Genomic DNA, 24,349 nt, shown 5'->3' with positions numbered 1-24,349 from the left:
TTTTTAGTTTTATCTCTAGTCATGAAATGGTTTTCTTTATTAAAATGAGATCTTAAAGGTCTAACAGCAGCATTTAATTCTAAAGTATGTAGAATTCCGATGCTTAATCCAAGCCAAACACACCCAGTCTGGGCTAAGCCCCAAATATCCAATGATCCTAGAACCACCCCTGACTCTCAAAATGCTAAAACTCTTTCAAAGCATTTCTTGCGTCTTTCAGTTTTTCTCCTGCAAAGCACTGCTTGTTTAGTAACCAAATGTGTTTAATGCTAATTTTCAAGATCATTACTTTTGGACTTTTAAATAGTCCACTGCAAGCACGACGTCCCAAATAATGGAGATCTGATTATGAAGAGCTTCAATAGGGCCAACTAGTTGACTAATTGATTATGTAATGACTACTTTATGTAGTTTTCCAGATCCCTTTTCAGGATTTTATACAGAATGTCAAGTTGGCAACCCAACAGAGTACCAAAATTATATGTATTTGTATCTTACATAGTTCTTTTAATGGTCACATGACCTTTGACTTCAGCAACAATAGCTTAGGGAACTGTTTTCTGCTCACTTTTAAAAGTTGATAAGCCTAATTATTTTGCTATCCTGTGCATAATTATGTGGTAATTTGCATTCAGCATGGTTTTCCCAGCTGTCTGTGACCCTAGAACAGACCTGTCACCATTTTTGGTCACGACCCACAAGTTACGGACCACTGCTCTACTGAAAGGTTTTCCCCACTCACTTTGGCCTAGTTTTATGGACGGGCTAATTGCATGTAGACTTTGTTGCACTGAAGGCTCTCAACTTGTCCAAACGCCTGTAAGTTAATAGAGGTTAAGCTGTAGCGTTACTCTCTGCGTTTCATATTTGTGGACAGTTCGACCTCTTAGCTAGCTGTCACAGCTTGGAGCACAACTACTTGGCTGTGCGTTATCTCGCCCGTGATAGAGCGGCGAGAAGTGTTGTTAATTACCAGATTTCCTTCTCTGCCATTGAAGTCTCAGCAGCTCACAGTCTTGCGTTTTTTGTTATGCTAATCTAAAACATTTTCCTGCAGCTGTGTAATTATGCATTTAATGCGTTTCAGGATTAAAGCGAACGAGAAATGGCCTAGATTTAGTTGCGCTAATCTTCAGCCTTTTAAACGGTGCCATACATCAGCTATCACTTGAAAAGAGCGCGGTTACCACTTTGAGGATTTGCTGTCTAATTTCTGCCATGTACATACTGCGGCCCTCTGCTTTGTGCATTGCTTTGTGTTGCGTTATATTCAACGAGGTGTTTTCCATTGGCCTGGACATGTCAGTTTCCAGTGGGAAGACGCCTGTGATCTTCAGCCAGCGCTCTCAAGAATGTTCCGGGCTGGGAAATGTGCTCGAGTCGAAGGCCCTACATACTTAGCATGTCTGCAAGCCTTTGTCCAGAGGCAGTAAATTGTTTGAGAGAGAGAGAGAGACCTTAAGCGGAGGAAGTGCTTGGGAGTCACTCAGGAAGTTATCAGGCCGTTGAAAAAGGACACTTAATTACCCAGGCAGACGTAAGCCGGGGTTGTGCTGCTGTTTTTTCATTAAGCTCAGGAATGCCAGTTGCACAAGTGCTGAGTTGGCTGCCAAAGCAGCTGATATCATGGAAAAGTCTGGACTTGTGCCAGCAAGAAAACAATTAGCATGCCTCACCTCAGAGATGGAGCCTGTTAGCATCTGCTCTCAATGAGTAGAATTCCACAGTAGGTGCATGGTTTGTGATGGAAACTACCTCGGGACCTCAAGATGTCCTCGTCAAGTACCTCTGTTTAGCCGTTCAGGCGGTTTTGGCAGCAGAACTCGCTCTCAGAACCCTAATGTGCTATTTTCTGTGGATCCACATCCGCTGTTGTGGTTTTATTTGTCTGTAGTCATTGTTTTCAGTGACAGTTGGAGGCATAGTGCTCTCTTTGAAGAAATTTCTTGGGATAAACCAAATAAACACAACTTGTACTTAGGCTTGTAAGTAAGCCTGTGTTTTGCTTTTATTTTAGTGTAGGCTGTTATGAGTTCGGTTTGGTTGGGTTTTTGTGCCTTCCTGCTGACCCTGATTTTTTTTCATTATATATATGCTTATGCTATTACTGTGCCATGTTCTTTTACTTCCAGAATATGTTTAAAGTGGCATTTTATCAGTGACAATCACTGAAAAAACGTTAATAAACTAGCATTTTACCATTTTACCATATTTACTTTTGGCGTTTTTGCCTTTTTACTAGGATAGGGCAGTATTTCAGACAGGAAGCAAAGTGGGAGAGAGAGGGGGATGGGATATTGAAAGGTCTGCAAGCCAGGACTGCGCTATTTGTCAGCGTGCTGCCCACCAAGTTATTGGCACTGACTAAACTACCATTTTTAGTAGCATCTAATTTACTGGACAAAATTATGTGGACACCTGAAAAACGCAATGTCCTTGCACTATAGATGGATTAATGAGGTTGTTAGTAGTTGAACTATACTTTTTCTTAGTAATTTTGATAATTAACCTTTTGACAGTGTGCTGTGTAAAAAGGACTGTTTATTTTTGCTGGCTATTTGGACTCCTGCTGGTGGGTTTTTCAGCTAGTTGTTCATGTTGAATCCGTATCGGTGAGAGACATGGTTTTGATTGGCTGTTCAGCTTAGGTAACCAGTGAACAAACGATGAAGTCAGGAAAACCAAAATCCATCTGTGGCGAGTGAGATTGGCGTAAAAATGGTAAGCAAGCACTGCTTTATTTTTGGTTGGTATATCTGCAGTCCAAGCTCTTTCGGTTTTCCTTTTTGAATGATGAATACAGACTACTGCCACCTGCTGGTATGGAGAGTTATTTCCTCTCATATATGTGCAGAACATAGTACTAGTTAGCCATTGGCTGTAGTCTTTTTGGTGTGTTTTTTGGTCCAGACAATGCAAAGGCAACATGAGATGACACCACAGTCGGCTTCCATTGCTGCTAGTTCTTTGATGTTGGTTTGGTGTGTCTGGGACTTTAATCATCTCACTATTAAGAATTTGATTTTTAAGACAACATCATGTTAAAAACAGCCAGCTTTTAAAAATGACTCCCGCATTTGAGGCCCCTGCATTCTGTATTATTGTGCTTCTAGCTGCTCTTAGAAATCTGTCTGATTGGAGTCAGACATGGAACCAAGCTTATTTCAGAGGGCTTCCTTAAGATAGTCAGCTACTTGTTTAGCCAACCCGCTGTCTAGTCATTCTCTAGTGTCCCCTTGCTGTTGGCCATTCCATACAGTGGACATGGCTGTGTGCTTCAGTCTTGTAGGGTGTGTGTGTGTCTGTCTAAAGCATATTAATATGGTATGGCTTCCTGATTATTGTATTAACGCTACTGATATTTATCAAACACAATACTGGAGGAGGATTGGAGAGTCCAGACATACTGTCTGTTCAGGACTCTTCCTCTATCTCTTGGTCTCATTTAAGTACTGATTACCCACATATATAGCCCTTCACATTGGCCTCTGTGCCCAGGAAAATATTAATTCATTTGTGCTACCATAGAAAAACTCATTTCATTCAGGCTATATTAGAGTCATAACAGAAAATGAGGTGTGGGTCAGAAAATGGTATGTTTATTAAATTCAATTCATGGCAAAATTGGTATTTTCATATTTGAGGAGAAAGTGCAAGAATGCGGTGCGAAGGTGGAAGATCGTTCTCCGAGATGGACAATGTCTTATTGCATCATTATCATCACCATCATGATCATCATTACTGTTTATGAGCTTGGTAATGATGTTAGGCTTGGTAATGGACCCTGCACCAACAAAAGCAATCGTACAAATACGGCAGTGCTCACCGTCATCAGGGTAAAAATTGCAAAATGTTCCAGAGATTTCCATCGTTTCATTACAGCGCAGCCTCGCTATCTCCCGCTACACTTGTACCCTCATTCAATGGTCTCATAGCTGGGAATAGCTGGCCTTAATGTGGCATGTAATACAGCATTATTCCCATAGACTGGCACACTGTCACTCTTTGTTGAATGCCAGAAACTGCAGCACTCATGGCCTTTGGCTCACCCTGTATTGCTGCTAGCGTTCAAAAGCTCAGGGCTCATTTAGGTGATCTCGTGATTAGACAGTTGCATTGGCTGTCAAATGTCATTTTGCTCATGGGCTGTGTGAGATGAGATCATATGGGATCCAGGGTCATGGTTTTATTGTATATTTTGTGATGCATTGGAGGTTCTTCAGTCTTCTAACATGACACTGATGCCATGATAGAGACGCAGAATAAGTAACATGGCATAAAATAGCATGTAAAGGGTGATGGGTATACCTTTAGAAAACTCACTTAGTAAACCTCTAAATGCCTACAGATGTAAAGATGGAGGAGATGATGTGTTTGCACCATTTTTCATTGCTGGAGTATTGTTTTGTCATGCTATATATAACAAAATGACTCTTTCCTAGGGTTTTTCTTTCATCTTTTAGTAAAACATCTAAACATTGAGCGGCACAACTTCATAAGTTATTAACACATAAAATGAGTCTGAAATATAATTGTATTTTGTCTTGTTGCATTAGCATTTTTTCCACCAAATGGTTTATGCTTAAAGCAAGTGCAAAACGTTCCAATGCAACAAGAGAAAATACATTTATTTTCTTGAATGTAAATCTTAGTTTTGGTTCTTTGGTAAATGTATCTTATTTTAGATAAAAGTAGACACAACTCATAACTTAAATCCCATAACAAACGTCACAGCAGTGATATAAAATAATAATAATAAAAAAAACTCCATCTAATGAATATGTAAGGTGATGTGCTCTTCTTTGTGCATTTTTCAAAATGATGATTTCACCTCTCACACTTTATAAAATGTTAAACCCACTCGAGATTGTGAACTCGTTAATTAGACTGCTGTTTCACAGCAATAATACAGAAGCAGATGTAATTATAGACAATGATTATTATTTTCCAAGAAGTATATTCAATATGTACTTTCATTTGCTTGTTAGCCTATATGTTTGAAGAAAGATAAAACAGGTTTTGTATGGTAAGTGTAGACATTTATCACTGGTCAGCTCACATTAAACGGGACCAAATTCATATTGTAATGTTTGATATCTGCTCACCTGCCAATACAAAGAATCGGTCTGTCCGAGAACATCAGAGGGTAAGTTTCGGTGAATTTAGTGCTGACATGATTGCAAAATAACTAGTGTTGTTAAACAATTAATCGTTATTAATCGCATCCAAAATAAAAGTTTTTGTTTACATATATGTATGTGTGCTGTGTATAATTATTATGTATAAATACACACACACACATGCATACATTTCAGAAAAATAAATAAATATGCAAACAAAAACTTTTATTTTGGATGTGATTAATTGCGATTAATTGTTTGACAGCACTAAAAATAACCTCAGTTATCAAGCACACTTTATTATCTCTGGTCAGTGCTATCACATAACTAATTGGAAGGATGTCTAATAAGTCTTAAACTGATGTAGTTTTGCATTTTTGTCTGCTTTGTTGTTAGAGAAATCTTCCGTCTTGTTAGAAAAATCTTATTGTTATTTTGTCAAGATTTAGGAGTGGCTACAGTTTGTGCAACCGCCATTTGGCTTCAGATCAAACCTTACAGCCATCACATCAAGCCAGTAATGGCCAGTCAACTTCTTACTTTTAACTCGCATTTTCAGTTAGCAAAAGTAGCAGTTACTTTTTTTTTTTTTTTAATTTTTAAAAAAAATTTTAGTTTCTTAAAATTAAATTTAGTCATTTTGGCCAATCTGGCATTCAATTTGGCATAATAGAGTCAAGCCAAAACCTTTGTGTGTAGTTGGTGCATTTTGCCTTTGTAGGACAACGTTGTTGGATCTGTAGATTTGGCTCTCTACTGAGGTCTAGTTTTCTTTGTTTTTTTTTAATGTTAAACATTCCATGTTTGTCTAGGTCTTGAATGTGTTCACGTATGTCAGTATGTACTGAGAGAAGGTCAAATCTTCTGAATGTTTTTCTGTAGTGCTGAGAGACTGGGCTTTTAAATGAAAATTGTGTAAATATGAGTCATGCACACAATCTCAGTTTGTCTGGTGAGAACTGACAGCTCTGCTGTCCCACAAAAGCCAAGATAAACAGGGTAGGTCCATATCAAAGGTTCAGGTTTCACTCTATCAATGAAGTATTGCTGTTACTCTGTCAAGGCAAAAACTGTTTAAGCATACCATACCTCCCACTACTACTTCCTCTACTTTGCCACATGGAATTGCCTGACATCAATCATCTCTCACTTGCTTTGTGTTAAGTTAGCACGCACCATGAATGCAGCCAAAAAGTGAGATGTAATGACATAAGATCAGGCGCAAGATGGAATTAAGCCATTTGTTGTTCAGATGCCTTGTTCACCTCACTTCTTGGCGTTAGCTGAAGTTGACCTTTGGAGCTCAGATTTGGAGTTACATCACTCCGGTCTCTGGGACCTGGTTGGAGGCAGTTGTGAGCTCACACGGATTTGATGATTTGTGGATGTTGATGTGTTCTGCTTTGTCAGTATTAATCAGAAAAGTCCATCGGGCCCATGATAGTGTCTTGTGGCACTCCCCCTGAAGGGAGATGGTTGTAGAGGAGTCGTGTGGGAAGACTGCAGTGAAAGATGTCCCATGCTGCTTGTACATCAGAGTGTCCTCTAGGGCTGGACCGAATACCATTTTTTTGAGCTTCAAAGCTTCGGTAGTAATCAACACCGAATATTCGAAGCTTCGGAGGGAGGGAGCTGAACATATTCTTCTCTCTAAAAGCAGGAATCTCTGTGCGTCTGTCTGTCTGTTTGCATTTTTATGTCGAGAACAGTTCATCCAATGACTTCACACGTGGCGGGTGTGTTGCTGCGGACCCAAGGGAGTGCAGTGTCGCATTTCGGTGCAATATCGACACGCGACAAGTTCAGAGTTAATAAACTTTTAATAAACTACAGGCGGACAAGTTGAGAACCATTTCGCGGGGGATGCCAGGTGTTCGAGTAAAAAAAGAAAAGAAAAGGATATTCGAATCTCAAAATTGAAAATCGAATGCCAACACATCGAACGAATATTGAAATAATCTAATATTCTGGTCCATCCCTAGTGTCCTCATACATAGTGCTCTAAAGTTAGCTCAAACATATTGAGTACTGTTAGCCATAATGGGCAGGCTCAAGTCACTGCTTTTTTTTTTAGAGAATAGTCAAGTCAAGTCAAGTCACCTTTATTTATATAGCGCTTTTTACAATGCAAATTGTGTCAAAGCACTGCACAATATCAAAAAAGGAAAATAATGTGTCAATAAGTTTAAATAGTAGTGTCTTTGCAATAAGGTCGGCGATATCGCTGGAAATGAAGCGTCCCCAACTAAGCAAGCCAGAGGCGACAGTTTAGAGTTTAGACATCACTGTGGGAACCCTTGTTAACTGATAAGTCAGTACATGTTTTATTGCTGATTACCAACTCTGATATTTTTGTTTTGTAGGAGGGAGACTTCCTGGTACGAACCCACCATGTTGAGTACTGTGATGGGGGAATTCTGGACCCTGATGATGTGCTAATAGACCTGGTGGAGGACAAGGACAAGGTAAGGCTCAAGGAAACAGTCAGGTATTAATATTAGATCCACAAGACGTGTGTTGTTACATACTATATAGATAAAGGTCAAGCTTAAAATGAATCATAGACCTTTAAACATAACCTGTTTGTCCATAATTGCCCATTGGTGGTAGCTTAGAGTATAATTTGCATCTTCAACGGCCTAAAGTAAACATTAAACCTAATTCAGTATTTCCTATAGAATTCAGTGTTCAGGGAGTTCTTTCTCCACTCGCCAAATTTATAATTGGTTTTAACACACACACAAAAAAAAGGTTTTGTAACATGTTTTAATGTTTTTCAGACAGTTCAGTAAAAATGAATCAGATTTTAATTTAGCATCCACGCAAGAATACTTTGTGACGAATACGAAAACTCGTTTCATGAGTCATTCTTATGTGAATAGAATCACAGTGGTTGCGGTGTATATTTATTTTTGGCTGAAGCCAGTGAAGACACAATAGAATATGTGTTGGTTTTGTTTCATGTTGTGGTTTCCAGTCCTTCAATTCAGGCTTGAAGTTTACATGAAGTTTAACATATGATTTCTTTTTCTGTGGTGCTGTAGCTTCAGTGGTGTGGTGCAGGAAACGCTGACCTAACTCATAAAGAAATCTGCCAAATAGAAGGTTTTCATTGGCTTTGTTCAGTGTGTCCGACTTTTCACAGTATTTGATATATTGCTAATAGTGCCATTCGTTGGTAATGTCATTTATTCCAGAGCAACAGAACGGCCTAGGAAGGAACACCAGAACACATTTACTCTCACAAATGTGAGAAGATTTGTTGAGAAGTTGTGAGAAAATGTGAGAATTTATGGAAAACAAAATCACATGAATATGAAAAATCACAGGTTAGGTTGCGATGCTATATGCGCCAAATATATGTGCTGAGAAAAAGTAGAATGTGAAGTACTTTGTTGATGTTTTGTGGAGGTAATAATAAAAAAAAATTACTGTAATATTTTTTAACCTTTTATGGATATGATGGTCATTCTCTGATTATAATGGAAGCACAGCATACGGTTTACGGTTTCAAATGGGAAGTGCATCGTTGACATTTGCTTGAGAGGAGGCCATTTGGACCACCCTCTCTGAGGAAAGAGTGGTCTCTTCAATGAGCCCTCGGGGGATTCTGTTTGTCCTTACTCTGTATTGAGGTTATTATATTGAGCTGTCTAACTCGATAACACAAAAGGGCGTTTGCTCTTAATTGAATTCTCTCAGACATCAGATGCAAAGCTTTTGATTTCTGCACACTAATTAATAGAAGTGAAGGCACAAGGCATTATGGGTTGCAAGATGATTTCTGGGATATCGCTTTATAATCAAAGTGTGGAAGTGTTTTACAGCTTTAGCCACAGGGAATGTAGCCAGGAAATATTTGCATATGAAAGATGAAAAATTGTGAGTGGGACTATTAACTTGGAGATGATTGTGCCCAGTGTTTCAGCATTTAGATCGTCTATAATTGGTCCTAACTACGTCTATAAAAAACAGTACTATTTTGGTACCATATTTTAATTTGGGGCTGTTGCTTCAGTGGGTTAATTTAATACATTTAAAGATTAATTAAAGCAGTTGTTTAAAAGGAAACCGATGCATTTAATCATGCTTGCTGACTTGTACACTACAGGAAACCTGTCTCTTTAAAGCACACTTCTAGGTAATAATAAGCTGTTCACACATCACGGCCACACAATGGTGAATTGTGGATATATATTTTGTAGCTTTAATAAGGATTAATCTTTCATTTATATAGCGAATATGCAGTATTATTTTACATTTGATTACATTTAATTGCTGTGGTATTTCTTACAGTACTACAATAGTCCCAACTAAAAACGTAAAGTATTGATTATTTAATTTGCTTCTTTGCCTTATGTATTTATGTGTGCTGCTACTTGTAATTTGTTTATTAGTAGTTTTTACTGTGAAATTGAAATCAGAATTCTGAAATTTTATGGTGTAGTAACAATTATTATTATTTTTAATTAGAATACAAAGCTTCATGGATCAAAATGGTATAGATTTTCATGTATTTATTTGTTTACTTTTTGTTGCAGGGCAAGTGAAAATTTTAACAGGACAAGTAAAAAATGTAATGCTTGCCCAACTGAGCCAGAAGAAAAAATCCTTAGCGATTTTATACACAGACACACACACACACACACACACACACGTTTGTTTTTGTGAAATGTGGGGACATCCCATAGGCGTATTGGTTTTTATACTGTACAAACTGTATGTGCTATTGTCCTACACCTAAACTTAGGCCAAACTTTGTGCATTTCTACTTTACCCCCAAAAAACTCACTGTGTATGATTTATAAGCGTTCAGAAAAGTGGGGACATGGGTCAATGTTCTGAAAAGTCACCTTCACCTTGTAATGCCTGTATCATGCCTGTATCATTAGACAAATTTATGTCCTCATTTGTCACAAACACACACAGACACATATATGTAACCATGGACCACAAAACCAGTCATAAGGGTACCTTTTTTCAAAATTGAGATTTATACATCATCTGAAAGCTGAATAAATAAGCATTCCATTGATGTATGGTTTGTTAAGATCTTGTTAAGATTAATATTTGGCCGAGATACAACTATTTGAACATTTGGAAATCTGGAGGGTGCAAAAAAAAAAATCTAAATATTGAGAAAATCGCCTTTAAAGTTGTCCAAATTAAGTTCTTAGCAATGCATATTACTAATGAAAATTAAGTTTTGATATATTTATGGTAGAAAATGTACAAAACATCATGTTTGAATGATTTTATTTTGGCATAAAAGAAAAATCGATAATTTTGACCCATACAATGTATTGTACCCGTGTTACTTAAGACTGGTTTTGTGGTCCAGACACACACACACACACACACAATTCAAAATAGCTTCTCATTTAAATGAACATTTTATTTATTGTAAAGAAACTGCTTTACTGCTTTGCTAATGTCTATCTTCAAATACACTGTAGTGAATGAACAAATATTATAATATATATATATAGTATTGCCACTAATTTAAGTTTTAAAAACTTGAATGAATGAAACTGAACAGTTTTTTTTTTTTTTTTTTTTGTGAGTAATATATTGATTCAGTATGGGGATCAAGTGAAAGATCATCAAACTGTTTCAGCTAATTATTTTGAATCATTCATTAAAAAACCTGTTCAAGAATAAAATTTGCTCTGTATGTCAGTTTTGGTGTGCAGCCAGTGACGATATCACAATACATAATCTTGCCTTTATTTCATGGTATGTGAATTATAAAGGCATTCAATTCATACAGTAGGTTCACAAATCAGGTAAAATAGTCTGATTTCCTTTCCAGTTGTGCTGTAGATTCAGTGGTGGAGTTATTGTAGTAAACAGGAAAAATTGGTGGTGTCTTTTTATTGAACATTAATTGGTGTGAATATTCTGTGCCGTATTTGACTGCATTTCATGTACGCTCACATAGACACACATGTGCACACACTTATATAAAAGCATAAACTCACTCCTCCCCATGTCTTCCATGCTCACACTGGCACACAGTCCCCTGCTGCTATTGTGCCTTTATTCTGTTAGAGCGGGTATTTACTCATAAATCCAGACCGGGATGAGGAATGAGCTCTCACTGTAGTGATGTTGCCATAGTGACAGCTTCCCAAATGTCACAGCCTGCGTTACTGTATCCTGGTGATCCAATAATTATTCTTTGCTGTTTGTAAGCCAGGAGTGGGATTTTCTTTCCTTCCACATATTTTTTTTACATTGCTGCAGCGTTGGAGTCATTTCAAAACAGCATTTATATAAAGTAATGACTTTAAAGCAGGTATGTGCTGTTGAATGTACTTTTGAAATCAGTTTTTCAGAGCTGCCACATATGGTGCGTGTTTGCGTTTGTGGAACGTGCCATTCGTCTTGTTAGAGTGTCAGATCTTCCTCTGTCAACAGAAACACTAGCCATATTCTGGTAATTACTGTGCCACTCCTTCTGTAATGAAGCTAGCATACCACTGACTCGACTGCTAACACACACATAACCTGAAGGCACATTATAAGATGTGCTTGCTTTGGCCTAAGTGCTAAACTACACTCTGAATCACTTATATTCAATATTCTAGTACTTAAAGCAATAGGCTTAATTCACCAAAAATGAAACTTTGCTGAAAATGTACTCACCCTCAGACGGTCCAAGTTGTAGATAAATTTGTTTTTTCATCTGAACAGAATTTTGCATTACACCACTTGCATGTTGCAGTGAATGGGTGCCGTCAGAATGACCAAGCAGTTAATAAAACATGGTCATCCACACAACTCCAACAATGTTTTGTGAAGAGAGAAGCTGCTTGTTTGTAAGATATGAGTCCATAATCCATAATAACACTTCCTCCAGTGAAAAACTCCGTTCCCTGTCGTCCTCTCAGATCTGAATCCACCAACATATGTTTTGCTTGATATGTGCATATTTCTCTGCTGATTCAGGCAAGACGAATTTTTCCACTAGAAAACGGTTTGAAGTTTAAAAATGTCTCATTTTGTTTATTACAAACACATAGCATTTCTCGTCACAAGATTTAATTGATCGACAGGAGTTTTGTCAATTACTTGTGGATTATCGTGATGTTTTTATCAGCTGTTTGAACTCTCATTCTGACGGCACCCATTCACTGCAGAGGATGCATTGCGGATGCTATATTTGTCCAAATCTGTTCCGATAAAGAAACAAATTAATCTACATTTTGGATGACCTGAGTCATTTTTAAGCACATTTTCATTTTTAGGTGAACTGTTCCTTTAAGTACTTGAAGATTTCTTTCTTTCTTCTATTGAACACAAAAGGAGAAATTTTGTAGAATAGTGATGTAGTTTCATGTACGATAACAGCATATGGTGACCAGGGACTGTCAAGCTTCAGAAGGGATCGAAAAGTGGTCTATACAACAATATTCAAAGTCTTCTAAAGCCATATAATAAGTCATATAGACTAATAAGTCATATAGACTATAGACTGTTGTTATTTTTAGGAGCTTGACAGACTTAGTCCCCATTCACTAGAAGAGAGTGGCTACGGTATTCCTTGAAAACTCACCTTTTGTGTTCCACTGAACAAAGTCATACAGGTTTAGAACATAAATGATGGAACAATTTAAATATTTTGATGAACTTCTGTTCATCACTAAAGAAGTGAACGTTCTTTAAAATGTCTTGGAAATATGACAAAGAAATACAGTCAAACATGTTTAAGAACCAATCTGCTATTTTAGTCTGACTGGTGTGAAGATGTGCTCCCCTTTTATTGCCGAAGCTGTAAAAGTTTTCAGATTTCCGATTGACTTTTCTTCTGAAATATTCCACAGCACTCTCACGTACGCTCGCATGCTCACAGATGCCTGCATGTGTTAATGATATGCTCACAGCTCTGATTCACATTTAACTGGAGGCAAAAAATGGTACATTAGTCAACACTCTCATCAATATATGAACAGAGAAAGATGTTAGAATATTCATCTGAATCTGTGCTGCCGAGTTGATTTCGGCTGGAGTCAGCCATGCCTTATGGTTCGGGGCCGACGAGTAGTGCAGCACACTTGTTCCTTTCTGCCCTCTAGAGGTCTTTTATAGTGTAGACGTTACTTCTTATTCAGATTTAAACATTCTGCATTAGCCACTTGAGCAAAAACAAGATTAAAACCAAGCAAAAAGGGCAAAGCTTTATAGATTTTTTGCTAAACATTCTACACGGTATTTATAATATTTAATTTCTCAGGGTATTTCAAAAACAGCACTTAAACTGTATCTTAAAGGTTAGGGTGTAATGGGAGAGCAGGGGAAATGGAGTAATGTGTGTGAATAATATTGATGTGTGTGCAAGAGGTTAATTAAAAGCTCCAGTCATTCATCACGGACCGAGGCCAGGCAGACGGACTGACTGGCCTCAAATCAATCACACGCTCTCGGCTCGCTGTACTGCTGATACTCACAGGCTCTTGTAGCTTGCTGTGTCTTGACAGGTTTGCTAGACTTTAACTCTTTTTTTTTTTTTTTTCAAGTCTGTTTCACATTGTCTGAGTGTGTTAAGATACGTTTGAGATTGTCTCGGGCTAGTCTTGCCTGAAACCTTGATAATGTGTATCTGGCACTGAGTGGCGTGTTCCAGCTTTAAGGGGCTTGTCTTATGTGTATCAGCCTATGGCGTTCTCAACTTCTGCTTCTCCTGCTTTACTGAGGCTAGCATGTGTTTAAATCGCTTACAGTGTTTGTTGGTTTCACTCACTGAACATCAAACCAGAAAGGTTGTTAAAATCTTTTGTGAATTTGTCTTGTGGTCTTGTCTTGTGGCAAATCTCATTTACACTTGTGTTGAGCTTTCAGAGTGTGAGGATGTGATTGTGTACTTACAGCTAAGTGGGAAGTCTTTAGGTCCTGGAGCCTTGTAGCATTTCTGATTTGACTGGAGTGTTCTGCTGTTTAACTAGACTTGCACCTGAACATCAGTTACTTCATTCGGTCTGATGAGAGTGGATCAATAGCCTACAGACCAGAACTGATTTCCTTTTAAAGAATGCGATCCAAAGACAGTTCTTGATGTTCTTTTCATTAAAGAGGTATTTAAGGCCAAGAAATAATGTATGTTTTCTAACCAAATGTGTTAAAAAATATATATTTTATGTATTTTTTGTATTATGTATTTTTATATGTTTATTATTTTTTATTTTATTAGTTTATTTGTCAGGGACAATGTACAAAATACATTAATCGTCCGAAAAGATGCTTTGTACCAGAGTTAGCAAATGCTAATTTCCATCTGCAGTCCCCGGGCAGGTACACATAATATTAAAATATGTATATTTTGTGTTTATTTATTTGACTTAATATTTATTTTTGTTGTTGATGTTACCTTTATTATTATTATTATTATTAGTAGTAGTAGTAGTAGTAGTAGAATAATAATAATATTTAATTATTATTATTATTATTATTATTATTATTATTAAATATTTAACAATTAATTTACATGCTCTAAAATGTTTTGTATTCCATCCATTTATTTATTTATTTACAACTAGTTAATATTAATATTAATAATTATATTAATCGTAATTAGTTGAAAACAAACAAAATAAGACATAATATTATTATTAATGATAAAATAAATATTTGTAAAAAAAAAAATTTATTCCCACCATTTAATTATTTATTAGCATTTAATGATCATTTGTAATAATAATGATATAATATAATGATATTAATAATACAACATGCTGTAAAAATGGTGTATTCCAGCCATTTATTTACAACTAGTTAGTATTTTATATTGATAATTATATAATAGTAATAATTAGTTGAAAACAAATAATCAAACAAAATAAATAAACAAATATTTAAATGTCATAATATTATTAATGATAAAAATTTGTAAAAATGTGTATTCCGACCATTTAATTGTTTATTTGCAATGAATGCTTATTTATAATAATAATAATAAACTATAATAGTAATTAAATATGTAAAAATTGTGTATGCTTGTCACTTGTATTATAAAATGCTTTAAGGCCGGGACACACCAAGCCGACGGTCGGCCGTCTAGCAACATCGGGCCGACAGCGAGCGACGGTCGGGCAAGTTTGTTTGGTGTGTTCCTCTCATCGGGCTCACATTGGTGGCAGTTTGAATCGGCGTCGGGCCGTCGGCGAGAGAGGGAACTCTGATTGGATGTTCAGTTTAGCGAATGAGTCAGTGCCCGAAAATTAAAGCGCAAGTGATGAAACAAGCATGTAAATGAAGGCGGTACAGACAGAAAGCTGTTGGAATGTTACGTGATCTTTCCCAATCATTCTAATACGTGAATGTTTTCATAACAACATGAGCCGCTTACAATGATTAAAGTTATCAACATACTGATATTCAAAATGGTAACCAAGCGCTGCTTTGTTTACATTATGTATATCTGCGTTTATCTCGTATATCTTTGTTTCAGTTTCTCCTTTTGAATGACGAAAATATACTACTGATAGCTGCTGATATGGACGGCTCGTTCCTCTCCCGCAGGCGCAGAACGCACTTGTTAGTTTGCTGTAGTCTGTGTGGGTAACACCGTTGGCTTTCGTCGCCGCTAGTTCTTTGAAGTCGGCTTGGTGTATCCCAGCCTTTACGATTATGAGAAAGTGATAGTAATAAATTCCTCCAGCTCTGATCATGCAACAGTTAAAATAAAAAAGAAGATTCTATTGTATGGCTGAATCATTTACAGATCTGTGTTGGAATCATCTAATTCAGCTTCAGAACACTTGTCAGTCTATTTCAGTTTAAGAAATCATTGATCAGTTAATGTCTAAGAGTGTTACATTACAATCCTTTGATAATTTCGTTCTTAGCAGCAGCTATTTTATCCTTAAATGGCTGCACTCTATCTGCACCCTATATTTATGTTGAAAGATGTGCTGCGTGCATGTCTAGATCATTTTTATATGGTATGTCTTGAACAAAAGACATCAGTAGTGTGCAGAGGTTGGTGTGCATGCATTTGGCCCGAGGCGGTAGCGCTTCGACAGTGTATGTGTGTAGCCATGGTAATGGTACGCTGGGAAAAATCTCCGACATTTGGAGGGATTAGAACGTCTGTGTGCTTCATCTGGAGTAATTAAACACTCCGTAGTACCACAAATCAGCCCTCTTCAGGGCTAACGAGATTGCGTGTGCGTAAAATATAACACGCGTAAGATGAGAGCCCTGTTTCGTCACTTTCTTCCTGCTCTTTGTTGGGTTTAGACTGATTACAGTGAGGCCTCCTTAAAATCTCACTTAATGCTAATTAAATAGGTTAATCAAGATTAATTAACAGCCATTCTTGCTTCTCAGCAGTGCTGCTGTCTGCTCTATAGAAGCCGAGACGTGAAAGCTGTGTGATTTGATTACTGTACTCCCCCTCATCCAATCGCCATTAACCCCCAGCAGGCTTACTGCCCCATTGGTCGGGCCGCTTGCACGAGCTGATGAATATTCAGCGGGAGCTGATGGATGAAAATAATGGTCCTGGAGCTGGCAGGAGCGATGGCATCTGAAACCTAGGCCCAGCAGGAGCTAACACTGAATAGCCGGCCTGGACCGGAGAGGCCATCTCATCTCATCCAGTCAATTTAGCCATGATCTTCCTCCCACAGGCCTCCCGTCATACTGCAGGGTTCACCTCGACCGTAAATTCAAAGATTCCTAAAAAGCAATCGGCTGTGAAGCATCGAGGGTGAAAAACGCTGTTGAAGAGATCCTGACCCCCTGTGTGGTCCATAGCTTTTAATTTATGGTCGTTTAGGACACTTGTGGATGGGTATTGACTTTGCTCCCTGCGCTCTTTTCCCCGATGTTGTTGTTATTGTTCTGAGGCTTTAATTTATCATCAGCTCAAGCGAAACAGACGTGAACGATTTGGGAGGGACTCGTGAGCGTGACTTTACTCTGGGCTTGAACTCTGATAATGGAGCCGGTATGATATGGTCACGGTCTAGCAGCGAGGGGAATGAATGGAGGAGACCCCCTCCCATTCCTCCTCTCTCTTTTCCTGGGGTTGAGACTTGAGGAAATGGAGCCATCTTAAATGAAGTGTTGTGTCAATAATAGTGTGTTATGAAATCTTTTTGTGATCGCTGACAGGAGTCAGGTTGTTATGATGTACGCAGATGTGTAAAATGATGCATCAATGAAAACCAGATGAACACTGTAACTGGGTCATTGGTGTCATGGCCTAGCAGTTAGCGCATGTTCCTCTGTGGCAACATCCTTATTTGAAGTTCATTTTTCCATCTGTGCATTAGAATACAGGCTACTTGGTCAAAATTAACATCTTTCAGGGGAATTAAAGGGAAAGTTCACCCAAAAATTTAAACTCTGTCATTATTTACTCACCCTCATGTTGTTCCAAACCCGTAAGACCTTTGTTAATTTTTGGAACGCACGTTAAAATATTTGTGATTAAATCTGAGAGCTTTCCATAGACAGCAATGCAACTACCACGTTCAAGGCCCAGGAATGTAGTAAGGACATCTTTAAAATAGTCCATGCGACATCAGTGGTTGGGCGATGTCTACCAAATTGGCATCGGACGATGTCTACAGTGAAACATTGTGATGGACGATGACATCGGGGGGTTTAGGGGTGTGCATGAAGCGTGAATCCGTATGCAGAAAGGCACGGAAAACAAATAACGCATTCTAGGGAGCCACTAAAGGGACATTAGCCATTAGCTAGCGGTTGCCCGTTACATTACAGCACATGAAAGTTACTTACCACACTTACCACATACACAGAGTTAGGAGAGATGACTGATAAGACAATGGCGAATGATTTGCAGATACTGAGCACCAGATATCTAATCTTGTAAAATGTGTGGTAAGTACTGCCGCTCCGTAGTATAGAGTCCGTGTGCTATGGTATCAATTATTTTCAAGAAACATAAGCCCGTGACAATCAAAAACTATTCCTCTTCATCACAAATCTTTATTTTCATGTTGGTCCAGCTGCATACATACTCCAAGTTGTAGCATGTCATTACCAGCAGTTTTATTTTTTTATCATAACTGAAACGTGACTACATTTTCTACAGCCACAATATTAAGCATTAAAGGGATAGTTCACCCAAAAATGACAATTACCCCATGTTTTACTCACCCTCAAAGCGTCCTAGGTATATATGACTTTCTTCTTTCAGACAAATTCAATCGGAGTTATATTAAAAATGATCCTGGCTCTTCCAAGTGTTTGAATGGGAGTAGTTTTTTAATTAAGCATATTACAGTTATTCCCATTTACAAGTGGTTTGTTTCCTCTTCTTTGAACTGTCTGTGCTGTGACTAAAGCAGTCAAACGTGTGGCTGTTGTATCAGACTTACTTCTACATACATTCCTGTGATGTCTCCGTCAAAGAAAAAATTGAACTGTGACTTAAGTTTCATTTAAATCTAAAATAAAAGCTCCTAAACAAATAGTGCTAGATTTATGAATGCAGCATTTTGTGTAAATTCAATCCAGCAGTGTTGACATGCAGCAGCACTTCTGCTCTTCTGAACATTGGGAAGTGACTCTCTGAGTTTAGGCCGTAGATAAGTGTCTCGCGTCTGGCGGATGAGTGCGTGGGACATTTGGTGTAGTGGATCTGGACTGGACTCAGCACTCCTGGGCTCTGCTGTAAGCAGAAGTATGAGCTGGCGTGAGTTTGAGGGCTCAGGGTGTGTGTGTGTGTGTGTCTGAGGTCCGCCAGACGTCCAGACAGAGAGGAGGGCTTTATTCTCACAGGCTTTTATCTCAGTCCAAATCCTCTCTACATTGCAAATGCTCGTTCTGTCTCTTTGTCCACTTCAGAAGATCAGAGAAGTTTTGAAGGGCCGAGGAGAAATGCTACACTGTGATGACTGAAACCTATTAAGGCAGGTGTAGTGCTTTTTTAAATTAAGAATATTTCTTTGAAAATGCACGTCTACCCTTATAAAAAAAAAGGGTGCCACCGAAGGTACTAATCATGTTTTATCAGCAAGCATGTGGTAGTTTCAGCCAGGGTTATTCTAGTTAACTAAAACTAAAAAAGATAAATGTAAAATAGTTACTTAAATTAAAATAAATATAAAATTAAATCTAATAAAATTTATATAAAATATTTCACCTAGCAACATTTCTTGTTTTTGTTTAGTTTAACTTGTATTAATATAAGTAAAACTAAATAAAAATGTATAAAAACTACAAATGGACATAAAAACACACAAAACAAAATTACTAAAACTATACAATTTAAGTGGAAAAAATCATCTAATTTGATTTATTAACAAAGTATAACACTGGTTTCAGCTCTGTTTAACACATTTTACCATATTTTATTTCATTTCACATATTTCCTTAGATTTCCCCCAATACCACTGGAGAAAATGCCAAAACATTCAGAAAACATCCAAAATATTCTGGTTTTGTGTGTAACCCCATTACTAAAATATAGATTTAAATTACACAGACGCAGGTTTTCTAGTGCTTTTTTGATGAAAGGGCTTCAACTTTTGCCCGTTTGAACCTTACACTCATCTTTATTATTATTGACTGAATTGAGTAAGATTCTGACAAGTGGCTAAAAGCTTTGAAAGAATGAAAGCTCAGTTTTTGAAATCCGCAGGTGACACGGAAAACGGCTTCCGTTCTGTTCAGCTTTGAACAATAAAAGGCACAAAATTAACTGTGTTCATCCATGTTCCGGAGTTGGATCCCTCCCATGTGTGAGGAAGAAAATAACTGTAATTAAGAAATTAGAAATGTAATTTCACAGAAATGCTTTTGGAACCGTGGCCCTATCGGAGTGCTCCACCTCTCCGTATGCGCCAGTTAATTAGCGAGCACCGCAGCCGTCGAGGAAAAATGATGCTGATAATTTGTAAATAATAGCGTGGCGTTTTGTAGCTGTGCATCAAAGGTTTCCATCTTTTTCTCCCCTAAGAAGCCTCCATATATCTTTGCTTGTAAAGTATACCTCATAAATAATGCAGCACTCGTGTTAATTAGTGTTAATATAAATTAGCCCATTAAGCTTTGGCAAAATGTTCGTTTAGTGAGGGTGGAGGAGAGGAATGTTCATAGCTTTGGGCAAATTGATTAGAAATCTGGGAGTCGTTTTGTTTTAAAAGTAGTTGGGCCGAGTCCCAAACAATAAAGATGATTGGTTTTGGTATTGATCTATAGAGGTCAGGTTTGGAGTAGTATATTTGCTAAAAAAATATTGTTCAATTCATGATACAAATGGCAGATGTTTCAGGTGTTCCATAGTATTAAAAAAAAGCAATACAATGGAAGTCAATGGCTGCTGTCAGCTTTTTGGTTACCAACATTCTTCAAAATACTCGACAGAAGAAAGAAACTCACAGAGGTTGAGTAAATGATGACACAATTTTCATTTTTGGGCAAACTCTATCCCTTTGGATGAAATAAAATCATATGTTTTGTTACGCAGTGTCTTCTGGGAATGCCTTTTGACCATTTCTATCGTAAATGAGATGGTAATTTATATTATTTACATGCAGAAAACATACATTTGACCTTTATTTGGGAGTAAAAATACATGCCTCATTACATGATGTTAAATAAACATAAAGGTAACTTTTGGTATGGTAATGCAGATTTTTCTGAAGCGTATTAATATATTTTTTCTTCTGTGAAATATTATAGGTAAACTTTTTATATTTAATAAACCAATGTAGCTATCAGCATAAAGTTGTTTGCATTTTGCTTTGTGATTTCACTGGAATGGATAGCGAGCCATCTTAGCCACGGCAGAGCAATAGCTTGGAGCCTGGATCCATGTTCACAAGTAAACATTTGCCAAAGTCGTTTCCTGTAACTGATGATAATAACCACAATGACTGCTCAGCAAAACATTTCATCCCTGATACTCCCATTTGAAAATGAAACTTGTTACTTTGACCATTTAACCATTTGGCGTTTTCTGGGTGTGTTGGGTCATTTTACTTATTTTTCTTGGATATTTACAGCATTGAGGGACCATGACTATATTTTATGTCTTTTTTTGCATGTTTTTCTTTCTCAAATGAGCATACTTGTCAAACAATCAATGTATGCTAGAGTTGTATGCTGTGATTTAAAAAAAAAAAAAAAAAAAATGTATTTGCTCACATTTTATTTTTTTCTGAGTAGCAAAAACGTCTTTCTAGCCACTGAGTAAAGAGTTTTGTTTATTAAGATCAAGCATATAAATGTAGGCCGATTATTATCTTAAGAAATGATGCACGTTGAGATATCACTGGCATTTTTCCTTAAACCAAAGCTTATTTGGCACCCAAATTAACATCTAGGTTGGAGGGTTTGAGTGGTATTTTTTGCCCAGGCCCTTTTACGAAAAATACCGCCTTTTATTTTGTGCATTGAACCTGAAAACTGCCAAACTACCAAAATGCCACCTTTTGATTCAGGAGCACAAAGACTCAGTACTGGGCTTGATGTTGGGTTGTCAAGATAATTCGGGTAATTGTCGCTCATTTAGGAAATGAGTCCTATGACTAACTCCCTTTCTCCGTCACTCTGAATAGGCGGTATGGATTTTTATCCTACTCTCCTTCCCCCCTTCATCTCCTGGCGGGGGTGTTTGGAGGACCAGGGAACTTGTGGACACACCAGGATGCTGAGAGGCTGTTCTGTCAGGCTGACAGCCAGCCCGCTCCTCCTGCTGAGAATGATGATGGGGAGGCAGGGAGAAGGGAGCGCTGGGTAATTGGCCTCTTTATGAGTCTCCCCTGAAAATAGACATAATTCAGAGCAGAGTGAGTGTGTGTGTGTGTGTGTGTGTGTGTGGAAGCCTTCATGTAGGGGACCGTGTGGTGTTGGTCTCATTTATGTTGGGCCCCACATGTTCATTTTCTAGAACAAAAAACAGCATGGATGAGGCTGAGAGCTATAATGAGAAGTATTATGGCAATTATCGAGAATGCCACATAATTTCCTTCATTTCATCAGGCTCGCTCTGTTGTTATTGGTAATACGGGCAGTTGTTTGTCTTGTATTCTTTCATAAGTAACTTTAAGATTATATATATTTTTTTTTATCACGTCCACTTTTATATAAATGACAGTTCTTATTTTTAAGAGAAAATATTTAGGGCATACACTAACAATCAAACGCTTGGTTTGTGTTTAAAAAAAAAAAAATCAGTCTCTTATGATCACCGAGACAGGAATATTATGAAATATTACAATTTGCAATTGTTTTCTACTTTAATTTGTTTTAAAATTTAATTTATTCTTGTCATGGCAAAGCTGATAAAATATTGCTGCTTTAATTTTTTTTTTTTTCAGGATTTGATGGATAGAAAGTTCAAAATAACATAATTTTTTTTAAATAATTTTTTTTGCAACATTGTAACCAATTTAATTTGTCCATGCTGAATAAAACTATTAATTTCTTTTAGAAAAAAGTCTTCCTAACCCCAGACTTTTAAACGATAGTGTAGGCTAAGTCGGTACTTATTGAGTCGGTCTCTGTGTCTGTTGGTTGACCGTCTTATTTATTTATGATAAGCCTCATAAAACTTAGATTTAAACTTTTGATCAGTCGCACAGTGACATTTCAATTCTGAGACTTTTTATTGCTTTCATAAAAATCTAGAACCTGCAACATTATGGGCATTCTGGGCGTAATGTGTTGTCCCTCATTGTAAATGGTCTGTAGTTTGGCTGTTCTGAGCCATTGCCAATGAAAACTAGCTAGTCGCCATGGGCAAACCAGAGTAATGGCTTAGTGTTGGTCTATTGTGCTGGCTGAACCTTTCTTAACCCTGCCGTTGATTCACTGAATTAGACACACATGCTGCAGAAGAGAGATAATGCTGTCATATCTTCTATTTTTACTAAAGATGCAAATGTTGGAGATTACGATTGCATTAAAATCTCAATTTTCTCGTGGAGAGACTCCTTATAAAACAGCATGTTTCTTGTTAGTTCCTCTCGAGTGGGACGTTATGTTCTGGATGACTATTGGTCTTATTAATCAACACAATGGAGCACGTGGCTCCGCCTCTTTTGACCTGGTGTCGTCGGGGGTTTGCGAGAGTGGGGGTATACGTTCTTCTGTCTAATGGCTGCGCTTTCAAACCATGCATTTCATTACGCACTAATGGAGGGAGATGTTAGAGGTGAGCGGAGCATTATCTCTCGCTGAGAGTTCATCACACTGGAGTTCAGCGCCGTGATTTTAAATGGGCGGAGAAATATGTCACACCACCTTCACCGAAACATCTATCTAAATCTTTTGGATTGCATTTTATGACCGTAACTTTACACGCTGAAGACAGGGACCGTACTTGACTTTTAGATTCAATTGTAATGTTCCATTACTTTGATTGCTTGCATCCCTGCATCTGGGGTAATAGCAATAAAAATAAGAGGAAATTATATTAAATGGAGGTTTTAATTCATTGTGCTAATTCATGGCCCCATTTTTGTGTTGGGTTTGCCACAGGCAAGGTGTTTTTAATTGTGTTATGCACAATCCCAGAGCGGTGAAGTGGAATAATTCTTAAAGCTAATTTAATTTTGTGTGAATTTTAATGTTGTGCAGTTACTCTCACTACCCTGAAAGTGACTGCACCATCTGGGTAATGCATAGAGCTGCATTTACACTACAGACGTTTGAATCTGTTCCAGTAATTAATGATAAACATGTTAAAAACAGGTGGAAAGGCAGGGCTCAGTTGGGAGTTAAACAGACCTGTTAAGTAGGAAAAGTACAAGCAGAAATGTGCAAATCTGTCCTTTTTCATTATATTTCCACTTTACTTTATTCCGGGGGAAATTAATATTGGAATGCTTGTCAAAAATCTTTAGTATTTGTTAATTTCTTTTTTTCAGGTAGCTTTATAAGGTGGATTTAATCTTTTTATAAAGCCCACTATGCTTGGGAGACTTTGATATTGTGTTGCTAGGGAGCTGTTTGGTAGTTGCTAGGGTGTTCCATGTTCTAGTGTTGCTGGTTACTGCGCCAGTGACTCTTTATATTGATATTCAAGTTTCTGTATGGTTTTGTGGTTTTTTTGCCGTAGCGTTTATCATTTACTCACCCTCATGTGGTTCCAAAATGGTATAGCTTTATTTCTTCTGTGGAACAGATTTTTTTTATTTTTTTTTTGTCTGCACAAAGGAAGTCAATGGGCACCAACATGGTTTTGTTACAGCAGCATTCTTCAAAATATCTTGTTTTGTGCTCCTCGAGGTTAGGAACAGCATGAG

The 24,349-nt window shown here is 37.5% G+C and overlaps 1 protein-coding gene across 4 annotated transcripts in view; it reads left to right on the top strand.

Moving 5' to 3' along the window:
• pard3bb (par-3 family cell polarity regulator beta b) overlaps window positions 1-24,349 on the top strand; it is a 286,069-nt gene that overhangs the window by 8,760 nt on the left and 252,960 nt on the right. For all 4 annotated transcript variants that reach the window (XM_079427536.1, XM_079427538.1, XM_079427535.1 and 1 more), the window contains exon 3: window positions 7,484-7,585. In XM_079427536.1, the coding sequence (XP_079283662.1) occupies window positions 7,484-7,585 (102 nt within the window). The remainder of the gene's footprint in view (window positions 1-7,483; window positions 7,586-24,349) is intronic.

Source organism: Barbus barbus, assembly GCF_936440315.1.
Source record: "Barbus barbus genome assembly, chromosome: 10".
In the NCBI taxonomy this organism is placed as follows: Eukaryota; Metazoa; Chordata; class Actinopteri; order Cypriniformes; family Cyprinidae; genus Barbus; species Barbus barbus.
This window is presented reverse-complemented; position numbering and strand designations above follow the sequence as displayed.